At 37.4% G+C, this 12,311-nt stretch overlaps 1 protein-coding gene across 1 annotated transcript; it reads left to right on the top strand.

The window, feature by feature from the left end:
• Positions 1–208: 208 nt before the first annotated feature.
• Positions 209–11,859, top strand: LOC121506591 (uncharacterized protein DKFZp434B061-like). Its single transcript, XM_041782394.1, has 5 exons — positions 209–425; positions 523–616; positions 3,649–4,363; positions 9,265–9,424; positions 11,368–11,859. Exons 1-5 carry the CDS (start codon positions 209–211, stop codon positions 11,550–11,552), a joined length of 1,371 nt encoding a protein of 456 aa, XP_041638328.1. The 3' UTR covers positions 11,553–11,859.
• The last annotated feature ends 452 nt before the right edge of the window (positions 11,860–12,311 follow it).

Below are 12,311 nucleotides of genomic sequence, written 5' to 3'. Positions count from 1 at the left end.
GTTTTATGAAAGACAAGGACGCTTTTATGATTATCCTATTGACGTTTCTTGCATGGGGATCAGAAAGGTGACACAGCTCTCTGACAGGCTTCACGGCGTGCTTCTGACTGACTTGACAAAAAAACTGGTACTGCTTCCTGTTAAAGATGAAAATGTGGCCTTTCCCCAGTTACACGGCTGTTGATCTACCTCATATTAACTTTGCAGCATGCCCCTCTTCAGCATTGTGGAGTTCAGGGAGGAAGTGACAAGTGAAGGAAAGGCTCTTGTGGATATTATTCCATCATGTTGGTTCACTGATGAGGACAAGACGGACTGTTTTTGGCCAGAAGGCCACAATCTTAATGTCACCAAAGCAGTGAAACAGCGACAACAACCGGATGCTTCATGGGGGACATACAGTGTTCGTGCACTTGGACATGCAGGTCAGGCAAAGGGTTTTTTTGGTAGGGGGCTGGCAGGGGGTAGGTGTAACAATTTAGCTGTAACCATATGTTTTGTCTTGTTTTTGTCACTTGACAGACACATATGAAGATGCTCGACGCAAGCTTGCCCGAGCAGAGGCTACTTCTGATCTTCAAACAGACAATGATGTACCAAAGAAAAGACCGAGAAGGTAAGTGCAGTGTTTCCCACAGGACCAGAATCTATATGTGGTGGTGGGTTTCTGCTGCTGGGGGGGAATGGGATAGAAAGATTCAGCTCCAAGACTGATCCCGTTACCTGGGCGTTGGGTTTGATATTTTCTAGGGGTGTAAAGGTATGTGTCTTTGTACTGTACAGACATGTACCGAATGAGTACATGTTGAACCAAGCTCATACATAGATGGAAAACTAGAGAACAACACATTGTCCTGACAACCACACTGTTCATGGTTTTTCCTGGCTCAAAGTGAGGCAGAGGTGATACCATTCTGACCATGTGTGCTCAGACCTTTCTAGGGGGGTCCAGGGATGTGGTCCACGGTGAGTAAATTTTGTACATTTAAAGGTAGTAACATCAATCTCTGAGAGTGGAATTAAGAGGCTAAATCTGTGAAACATTTTTTTCACTTTATAAGTTTGTGCTTTAATTTTGAATTGTTTACTGGTCTGACCCGAAATATTTTAATGGTACTAGCCTTAAGCTGTTCTTAACATCAAAAAGCTTTTAGTCTTTCTTTAATGGATGTTCAATTTTTTATCCATAATAACAGACTCTTTGTCAATCATTAGATTATTTATTAACTATTATAATAAATAATAATAATGTGTGAATAATATAAGCAATATTTAATTCAATTTCTGGGTTAAGTTCAAATTCTACATCGATCAACATTCTGTTTATTCCTCTTTGCTTAATATATATGTTTTTAAAGATAAATGAAAGTATAAGTGAACTTCAAAGTCAAAGGTAACTCTGCCCACTTAAATTTCAAAAAATGCACAGAAAGTCAGCAGTTTGGTATTGAGAGGAAGGAGGGGAAAAGGATGGGTCTTTCCAGATGAGGTGGGAGTGACAGTGACGTTCCCTTGCCAGAAAGTGACACGTGGGGCTTTTGCGTTACATGGAGCCTCTCTGCTTGACTCGGCATGGCAGCCCAGTGCAGCAGGGGATTTGCGTTTCCACCACAGTTAAGCTACCCGTTTCAGTGTGCGTCTAGAGCTGATGACTCAGTGTTTTTAGCCCTCCTTGATCTCTCTACACTGTCTGGTCTGATCCATTTCACATCGTTTAAAAGCAAAAATCAAACTGTAGACCGACAGCACTTCAAGTTGCAACATTCTCTCTCTCCCTCTCTTTCTCCCCGTCTCTCTCTCTCCCCCTCTCTCTTTCACTATCAGTAAAACAAACAATAATTCATGCTTATCATCAAAAGGAGAGATTTTTTCCTGCATTTAAGTTGAATAACAGTCTCCTTAATATTGATTTGTGGCTCTCTAAAGAGCAGAAAATGAACACAATCACATTTTTGGATTGGGCAGTGAGAACGGCATGTTTTTTCCCCAGAAGAAATTAAAGACAGACTCTGTCATGGGCTAAATGTTATGAACATCTCCAGCATTTTATTTTATTTTTTTAAGTTTAGAATTTATTTGTATATAAGAAGGGGAAAAAATTAAGGTCCTCATTGTACCACCTTCCAAAGCTCTTCACTGGCTTCTCTAGAATTTACAGTATTTCTTCTTCATCTACAAAAAACCTTGCCATCTTGTCTTGAAATTTGGGGTACTTATACATGTCCTAATCCTCTAAAATATATTTTCACTAAATTTGCTCCTACCTTTGGCACTTTAGAGAAATCATACACCCTCCAGATAAGACTGAAGTACTGACCCAGATGCATTTGCTAAATCTTAAAATACTTTGTGTAATTTATAACACTAAGAATACCACCAGAAACAGTTGGGATTTAAATATGATTTTAAAAAAAATATCTGTTGTATCTGGTATCAGTACTGATGTGTTGCAATTGAATTGGGACTGAAAACAATGTGCATCAGCCCATTTCTATATGATACTAAAATTATGCGTATAATGAAAAGTCATCAAAGGTGAACTAAAATAAAATGTAAATAAAATGTGATACAGCTCAATTACCTATTAACCATCCATATAATCCAGAAAGAAATTCTGCAGAAATTCCACTCTCTGTATTTTTAAATTGTTTGTTATTTAAAATATTTTGTGGTTGGATTTATGCAGGATGTGAAGCTTATGGTCAAGCGTCAGATCATGATTAGAAAAAAAAGACCATGTGACTTTTCTGTCTCTCATAGTCTGTCAAAATCTTAAAATGTGTGCCTTTTAAATTAAATGGAAAAGGGACGTTACTTAATTAGTTAAAGCAACGATTGCTGGTGTAACTTGTCCTCAAAGAAGACGGCAAAGACACACACTTTGCTCTTTTGAGATACACACATGCAAAAACACACCGAAGGTGCTATATAGAAATAAACAAAAGTGCACATTTTACCAGAAGTGTGGCAGTGTCTCTCAGTTCTTCAGTGTAACCGCTATGAAGCCATTGGAAAGTAAAGTCTTATTTCCTTGAATAACTACTCTGTCTTTGGCAGCACTTTCTCTTATCACGTTTTATGTTTATTGTTCACTGCTGTACTCTGTCTGTGTGTGTCTCTTTCTTTCTCTCGCATTTACAGTGTTTCAAAAACATAATTTCTCATATCCTTAATTTCATTTCTCACAATCTTAATGTCATTTGTCTTAACCTTAATTTGTAGGCTAAAATATTATTGAAAAAACTTTGAGGCAGTTTTTCCAGTACAGCTGTCATCATAATAAAGACAAAGACAAACATTGTATAATAATTCAACTGATTTCTAAGTTATCAATGCTCCTGACAAAGAATAATTTGCTTTTTTTATTTGGCACAAGACTTTAAGACTCATAATTGTGGATCACACTGTGCTATAAATGAAACACCTATCGGAAACAAATTGACCACATTTTCTTACCATAACCTGACTTTGTTCAGCTGTGTACTTTAATGCTGCTAGCCAATTAGTATTGTTAATTCAACAAATTGGATCAAAAACCCATTTGGATGGAATGCACTGCAATATTTGCATTATATCAATGTATGTCTGCCTAGTACTGTCTTGATGACATTTGTTTAACTTTTTATTTTTTCTTTTATCTTAATGTAGGCGATCCATGAAAGCCCTGCCCCTTGAAACAAGTGAAGAGGAATCTGATACGTGTGGTGACGATGAATTGCCTCCCTCTCCTCCCATTGAATTTGGTAGCCATTTTAAAGCATATAAGCCAAGTGTAAGCCAGAGAGTAACCAGCCACGTTTGCTCAAGAAGCACCAGTACACCATGTAGAGTAAATGAGTATAGTGCCACCCCGACTCTGGGAGACCCGAGTGCCACCCCGACTCTGAGGGACCCGAGTGCCACCCCGACTCTGAGAGACCCGAGTGCCACCCCGACTCTGAGAGACCCGAGTGCCACCCCAACTCTGAGAAGCCTGAGTGCCGCCCCGACTCTGAGAAACCCGAGTGCCACCTCGACTCTGCGAAGCCCCAGTGCCACCCCAACTCTGCGAAGCCCCAGTGCCACCCCAACTCAGAGAAGCCCAAGTGCCACCTCATGCATGAGCAGTGCCAGTAGCGCCTCCTCAGATCTTAACAATGCCAGTAGCCTTGGAGAAGCCATGTATATAAAATTGATAACTTTACTTGAGGAAGTGAAGGACACACAGAGAGTGCATAGCAAAATGCTTAACACTTTGTTGAAGCAAAGAGAAGCTTTGACAATGTCTGAACCACCACAAGGAGCAGTGTTTCCGTTAACAACTATTGATGATGTCCAGGCCATGAACGAGAAGCTGTCGGACTTGGAGTTCATGTCAGGGGTTGTAAGTTCCAATCCTATTAACTTTTTACTGTATTTGCACTTGCTTCTAGGTTCTCTGTCAGTCATCTATCAGCTGCTGGTTGCATATATCATCAATTGGAAGCTTCACATTTGTAGCACGAAGGACCCATGTATACTGCAGCGGTAAACTTTTCAAAAACGAAATCCATTTGAGCAGTTTAGTCCATTGTTCACACAAACTTAAGTAAAAGGCCCAGTTTAATGCTCCCTATGTATTGTCTGATTGGGGCTCAGTCGCCTAAACATTACTTTAGGCATAAAGCACACACTGTTGAAAGATCTGATATATTTTTTTAAGGATAATTTCACAAAGGCGTGCTTTTATGAGATACACAAATAGGAGAGAATACTGTTTAAGGGTTACTGTGGATTCTTGAAAGTAGTGGCATTGAAATTGATAATCTCAAGATGCATTGTGATGCAATTCAATGCAGAAGCAGCTCATATTAATGCAGATGGATGCTGCTTGGTGTATTTTCACCCTTGAGCTGGGCCTACTCTAAATGCTCAAATAATGACCAGTTTCCCTTCAAACAAGGCTTTTTTTCAATGCATTTCAATGGTAGTCTGTTTTAAATGGTGCAGCTTTTCTTGTCTTTTGGTAGTAGTAGTCACATCTGACTCTACTCAACCAGTCAACTTCTGTGTTGTGACTTTGCTAGTGCAAAATACTTGCGCTTTGCAGGCCTGCACTTGGCAGAGCATGGAGAAACAGAGTCTGAGAATTCTGAAAAGAAGACAGCGAAAAGATGTTATCTAGGTTGGGTGAACTCTGTTTGTTTTCCCCATTGACAATTAAAACAATTGTGTCTCATTTTTATCAATACCATTGCAATCACTAAATGCAGTAATATCAAATATAAGAGACAAAACACACATGTGGAGCAGACATGACGTGTGACATGAAAAATTACTGAACAAGTAGCCAGATATGATTGATTCACCATTATCCCAAAACAGTGCAACACTTCCTTACAATGTGCCAATAATATTTTTTAAGGCTACAATAGTTTTAGTTCATATAAAATCCTTTTAATGAGTGTATAAAATAACATGACAGGAAGCAGCCGGTCTTATTTCCAGCTCAATTTAAAATCCTAACAGGATAATCTGAAGTTCGATAAGACTAAATAAGATGTGTGAGTGAGGGAAGGACCTGGAGAAGGACCTAATAAAGCTATTTAATTTTAATATGTAACAAATTTTATTTTAAAATTTTAGAAAATAATTTAACATAAATTAATTAAAAATGCAGAAATACACCTAAATCTTTATATTTCAAATATTATTAAGCTTATTTCAATAATGCCTTCTTCAAAAAGCTGTAAGTATGTTTATGCAAACCTTTTACTTTACATTGGAATATTAATATAATGATATCATTCAGGTAAATGACATAAAAAGAATGGATTATTGTGTAGAGAAATTGCTTGTCTCCATGGATCAAAAGTAACCATGTGTAGTTCTATAGAACATGAAGGCAGCATTGGATGAATCGGGATATCAGATTGAATTGTTGGTCTGATCATCATAATAACTATAAATGTGATACCAGTCAAGGTACAGAGCTCTACTCAAAGGACTTGGGCAAGCCTGAGATTGGACTTTTGATATTCAACATTAACATGCTAATAAGTTAATGTAAATCAATTGTAATGGCTTTTTTTTTTTGTTTGTTTGTTTGTTTGTTTGTTTGTTTTGAGCACGAGTAACGCACATGCGTTGGTATGACCCTTGTCTAGAGCTGTACATCTTGACTGGTCTCACAATTTGATTTGATTACAAGAATCAGGCCAACAAATCGATTTGAAATGACAATGCATCAAGATTCATCCAGCGCATTCTCCATTTTCAGTAGAACTGCACATGGCTTCTTTTTTTAAATGGAGTTAAGAAGTCTGGTAAACAGAAATCTCCAATGCAAATCTGAATTTCTTTACGAAATACTTTTTTTGTTACACCTTTTAACTGAATTATATTACATAATAATATAGTAATTAAGATAATGCCCATCTCTTATTTACAATAAACCATTTTCATGAAAAATTACAGCTTTTGGAAAAGTTCTAATAAAATAGGCTAAATATTTGGAAGTATAGATAAAGGTTTAGTCAGGTTTTCCCCTACATCTTTATCAGAGAAAACTCTTTCCCTCCCTTACTCACAAATCTTATTTGATTAAATGAACTTCAAATCATACTGTTAGGATTTAAAACCTGAACTAAATGTGAAAGGTATTGTCTGTGTCATTAAAGTTTTTTTTTAGACTCTAACGTGAGGTTAGGACTGGTTCAAAAAAATCGATTCTCCTATTCAGATCAATTCTCGTTTTGAAAATCAGAAATTGATCCATAACATTGATCCATAATGAGATCTATCTTTTAATAGATGCCTTTTCCCTCTCCTTTTGGCTCCATGCGCTCCCAGTCTCAGACTTGCGCCAACACGCAGCCCAAGTTGACCTGCACTTGCTTCTAAAAGTGTTTAGACTATGATTCAAGGTATAAATTGCATGCCCAATCATCTCATTTTGGATATCTGGGCGCATTGTTAATACAAGCTGAAAATCACTTTCTCAAATAGAAACCTCCGCCGGTACAGAGCAGCGGAGCTCTGCAGGTGAAGAGCGCTTATGCTGCTGCTGCTACAGACCCGGCAGACTTCCACACACAGTAGTGATCATCAGGAGTGCTATGTTCAAGATGAGCAAACCCCGACAGTTTCTTGAAAATCCCTTTGCATTGCTCCATACATTGTGCTTTATTGGCCCCTATTCCTCGGTTTTACAGCTGCGCAGATTATGCATGGCCCCATCGTTTACAGCAGGGAAATGACAGGGCCCTCAGTCATTTAGAAAGATATGAGTAATAAACTCACATCTGATGTAGACTTTCTACAAAGTTAGCGTAATATAACATTAACAACATATAATGTACATAATATAATGGATAACATGATGCATGTTTCTTTTTATCAACACTGTGGTTTCCTTCTTTTAATTAAAGTGCATAGGTGTCTGTCTTTAGTACACACCTCACACAGCAGACAGATAAACATTAAAGGACCACACTGTCTGCACTATATCTGAAAATGTGACTATAACTACTACATTGTAATCTTCAGTGTAATTATACATCATGGACCTGATCGAACTTTGTCAAAAATAATTCATCAAATTTACTTGATTTTATTTTTAGTCATTTAACAACAACAGTTTCAACTTGGACTTGCAGTAAGTGACTTATCTCTGTAAGAACAAACATGGTGGAGCCTGGCAGCTCTGCTCCACTGAAGGAACATCCAGACTTAAAAGAGGATATCAGACTGCATTTTAGATTTAAACACTAGAGACAGAGGCAAACTCGGAACAAAAAGACCATTTCCAGGATGGGCCACATGGAGGCAAAATAGTGACCAATTCTCCCTTATTTGCACTGCCTCTCTTTGTTCCTGTCAGTAGACAGCACCTGACTGCATTTGTTAGGCCAGCATTTCTGCCTCCTATTACCAACCTGTTGATAACACTGTAGTTGATTAGTTGAGTAGTGTCACATGGGACTACTGCAAGCACAAGGACAAGAAAAGCTGTACCGTTTGAAATAGACTACCATTGAAATGCATTGGAAGCTGATGTGTTTGAAAGGTTAACAGGTTATTTCAGTAATAATAAGCAGAGGGAAAACAGACGAGCAGCTTTTGTCTGCATCAATTATGAGCTGCTTCTACATTGATGCAGAATTGTTTTCGTCGTCATTACGATGCATCATGGAAAAGATTATTTTGAACACCAGTACCCACAATCCATCCTGTAGTTTGAGATCAGGAAGTGCTGCCATAGTGATGTTGTTAGGAGCAAGAGAGGAAAAATGGATAAAGGACAGAATTTTGATTGGCAGTTTCAGCTTTCAGATCAAGCCTGATTTGACTGAATTAATTTGCACTTACTGTGGACGTGAACTGAGTTACCCTGAGTTCTTAGATTCTTAAAAACTCTGTACCACTCACTGGCCAAGCACACTGCCAATATGGAGAGCTGGCCCCCCTAGCCAAAGCCAGACCAAAGCAATAAACTTTCTACAGTATTTGCTAAATTGGTGGCAACAGATTGAAGGCTGAATAGTATTGTGGAGGATGACTTTCTGTCAGAAACTATTTGCATCAAAGGACTGCACTTATGAACTTTCTTTGAGAGCTATTTTTGTAAGTAAAATACTAAAAGGCTCTTCCATCTTAATGTATGCGCTCTCTGGGGACTTGACTTCCCCCAGTAATCTGTAGAGAAAATTTTTCTCTGGAAATTATTTTGATATTAGCTGTCATTGTTTTGGATTGTTGTCATGAACAAACATTTGCATAGAGAAAGCATTTTTGTCCACTGTTATTGTCAAGGATATACAAATCTTCAGAAATACTACCATATGATAAGTTTAGGACGGATAAAAAGGGTGCGATTAATTTGCAATTAATAACAAGTTAACTATCAAAGTTTTGAGATTAATTGGGATTAAAATTTTGATAATGTGATGGTCCTAATTCTAATATTCTGAGATAGTGGATTTTTGTGAGCAGTAAGCTGTAATCATTAACTTTTAAAACGTTTTTAATGTTTCACTTTGTATGAAATGAATCTAGAATATATTAAAGTTTAACCTTTTAATTAAATCATGGCAAAAAATGAACTTTTTCATGACATTAATTTTTAAAAATAAACCTGTATCCCATGGAGAGGAAGAGAGAGAGGGAAAGGAGGATTTTTGGGGGGGGGGGGCATAATAGCAAAAGAGGGTAATAAAGAAGAATCATGAAATGGTGGTAGTAGTAATCATCCAACTGTTCAGTAACCATAGAATTTCTTCTGTGACTTTCACTATGTATTCTCAGGTCGCCATGGTTGGAGAAATTGGAGGTTCTTCGATAGATGACGCAACCAGAAGAATGATGGCATTTATAATGTCACCTGACCTTGCACTGCAGTACAACCTCTTTGGACGTCATGGGAAGAAACCCTTCAGGGAGCTACGTCTATTTGATCTTGTTTATGGTAGTTGTCTTTAAAATTAAGTATTTAATAGGGTGGCCATTTTATGTCCAAGGTTTCCAAGGTTTGAACAATTATTCAAATGTGAGGTTAGAAGTTCATGTTCAAAATGTAATTGGCTTTCAGACTCCAGATAGTAATTTCATCAAGCCATTTGGCCATCTAAATTAGTTTGCTGTGTGAGCAAGCAACTTGAGAAATTCAGTACTCTGTACAAGATTAGTGCCTTACAATGTTGATTTTGACAGCTATTAAAAATGTAGGTGGCTTTCACACGGGCCTGGTCCCGGCTCCGATTGCACTTGAGCCCAAAGTCCAGTTCATTGTAGTCAGTATGAATGGAAGCGAACTGCCCGGGCACCAAGACAGAGCATCCTATCAGCTCTATGATGTCATCGTAAAAACTAAACTTCTTTCCACTGCATGGCAGTTTGCTCACATTTTTCCTTAATAAAAGGTGAAAATCATCAAACCTTTTGTTGTAACTCACCTTACAGATGAACACTAGTTTGAGTTGGTGAGAGGAGGGGCACAGGCAATTAAAGTCTCCTGTCACCTCAAATACTGCTGCATCAGTGCAGTGCAAGCCCATTTAATCATCTGATCTGTAGTAGATGTGCAGAAACAAAAGGGTGACGTTGTTGGCCTCTTGAAAAGTGATTTTACATAATCCATGGCTTCAGGATGGACTTTTTGCTGGGTTAAAACAAAAACAGTCTTCACTCAGGTCATGACCCGAGTGGTTGCCGTTGTAGCTTTCTTTTTTTTCCTTCTTGGCAGGTTTGTAAACCAGCTACATGCATACCACATGGAAATCATAGGAAACTGCTCACTGTGCTTTATGTATAAAAATGTACAGCATTCAACATATCAAAAGTTATAGAACTGGTGCTTGATTGTCTAAAAAACAGTTTATATCAAGCAATATGTAAATTTTCTTCTATTTTGAGAATTAAAGGACTTAGTCTGACAGTTTTGGGGATAAAAACAACATGCAGTTTTATCAATCCTGAGTGCAAAAAATGCATCTTTTTTTCTCATTTCAAAGCCAAAGTGGTACTGAATGAATGAGCCATTTGGGAGCTGAAAGACTAGTCTTTTCTTGCTGAACTGAACCCTATGATCTGGATCTTTGAACAGAGCAGGAATTAGGATCCTTCATTTCTAAACCCACAGACATAGGGGCCAGCACAGTTACATACCCCAATAAAAAAGTCACTCTGCCAGAACACACAATTCAGTCAGGCATTTTAACGGCCATCCCAGATAGATACAGTCAGCCATATACTAGGTTTTAACCTAGTCTTGTTGACCCTCAGCTAGTTGCAGTCTAACAACTAAAAAATATTTAGTTTGTAATATCAAGTTTTTATCAATAGTAAGTCCTTCAATTTCAGTCTTTACTTTAAGTGACATTGTATATAGTCTTTGAACTAACTTAATTAGCCAAATTGTTTAATTAATTTAAATGTAAAACAACCATTACTGCACTATAAGTACTTAAAGTGATTTGAAATATACTGACGAAAATATTTCCTTGTTTGAACATCATAGAAATATGGATTTGGAATATCCATCAGTCCAGCACTAACATTCTAGTTTTTTGTGTCACCAAAGATCAATTTTTAGCTGATCTCCTACTTTGAATGCATTTTTTCATGGATTTAATGACTTGCGTTGAATTGCTTAAACTTAGGAAATTTAAAAATGGAGGACTTTATAGGGTACCCTATGATGTCATTGTGATTTCAGATGGTAATTGTTGTATTCAATATCATGAGGCATGTCTTGAACTTCATTTACTGGATTCCTTTCAGTTGCCTTTTGTCTATTGCTCTGTAATTTTTTAAAAGAAAATAGATAATTGGTCGCCTGCCATGAGTATGTTACAAAATGGTAAAACAAGCTAGAATAATTAAGTTGACACTTTATTCATTTATTTCTAGGAGCACTGAAGAAGAACATCCTTACAAAGGACATAAACCAGAAGGATGCGGAGAAGGCTCTCTCAAAATGGTTTACAGGAGCTCGGGACAGAGGGGGCAACCGGGCCGTGAGAGCACAGAGGGAGTTCACCAAAAGGGGTGAAACACAGGCCCTCCAATCTCAAGATGAGACACAAATCCAATAGAGATCAACAATGTCATTCTGGAAGTAAAGGTCTCATCATTTACTCCATGGTGGATTTTATCATTAGCCATAATGTCAGAAATATCCAGCTTACTATGAGCTGTCTTGGAGTAAAACGATGGACTATGCTTCTGTAGAAGACAAAAGTTTGTAAGACAACCTCTTTCCAAGAAATAGTTTATTTTGTGTCTAACCCCAAAGCTATTGCATCACCCACAATCCTAGAATGCCACACTTGCGTCTAATTGGTGATTCTGCTGTAACCATAGAAATGTCTACCATGCCTATGAAAGAGGACTAACTGCTGTTGATAACAAAAAGTACATGCTACTTTAGTAGTATGACTCTCTCTCTCTCTCTCTCTCTCTCTCTCTATATATATATATATATATATGTGTGTATATATGCCATCTACAATATATTACAGCATTAAAAGATTTAAAATCTAACCACTACAAATCTAAGTTTAGAATAAAATGTGCATGGTTTGAAAGTTTTAAAAACTAGCTTAACAGTGTCTTAAAGGAATTACAGTGCATTGTAGGATCCGTAGGTCCTGTGTTCTCCTATAAAATTATGCACAAAGTTTTGTATATTTGCCTTTTCCTCCATTCTCAAGTAATGTTTTTGCACCAATTGAAAAAATATATATTGTCATAAGTAGTCAGGTAGCTAGTTACTTGGTTAAAAGTGTTTGTATACAGATTTGAAAAAATGTCAATTGAGGATTTGAACGGTGAATTTAATTTCAACAACTAGA

Source organism: Cheilinus undulatus, unplaced genomic scaffold (genome assembly GCF_018320785.1).
Source record: "Cheilinus undulatus unplaced genomic scaffold, ASM1832078v1 Contig1, whole genome shotgun sequence".
In the NCBI taxonomy this organism is placed as follows: Eukaryota; Metazoa; Chordata; class Actinopteri; order Labriformes; family Labridae; genus Cheilinus; species Cheilinus undulatus.
Note: the sequence above shows the minus strand (reverse complement) of the source record. Positions and strands in the feature narration are given on the sequence as shown.

Excerpts from the sequence above, each read along its gene's own strand:
- LOC121506591 (XM_041782394.1), top strand. The coding sequence starts at position 209 with ATGCCCCTCTTCAGCATTGTGGAGTTCAGGGAGGAAGTGACAAGTGAA. Across the intron at positions 4,364-9,264 it reads TGGAGTTCATGTCAGGGGTT|GTCGCCATGGTTGGAGAAAT; the intron begins GTAAGTTCCAAT and ends ATGTATTCTCAG. Across the intron at positions 9,425-11,367 it reads TCTATTTGATCTTGTTTATG|GAGCACTGAAGAAGAACATC; the intron begins GTAGTTGTCTTT and ends ATTTATTTCTAG.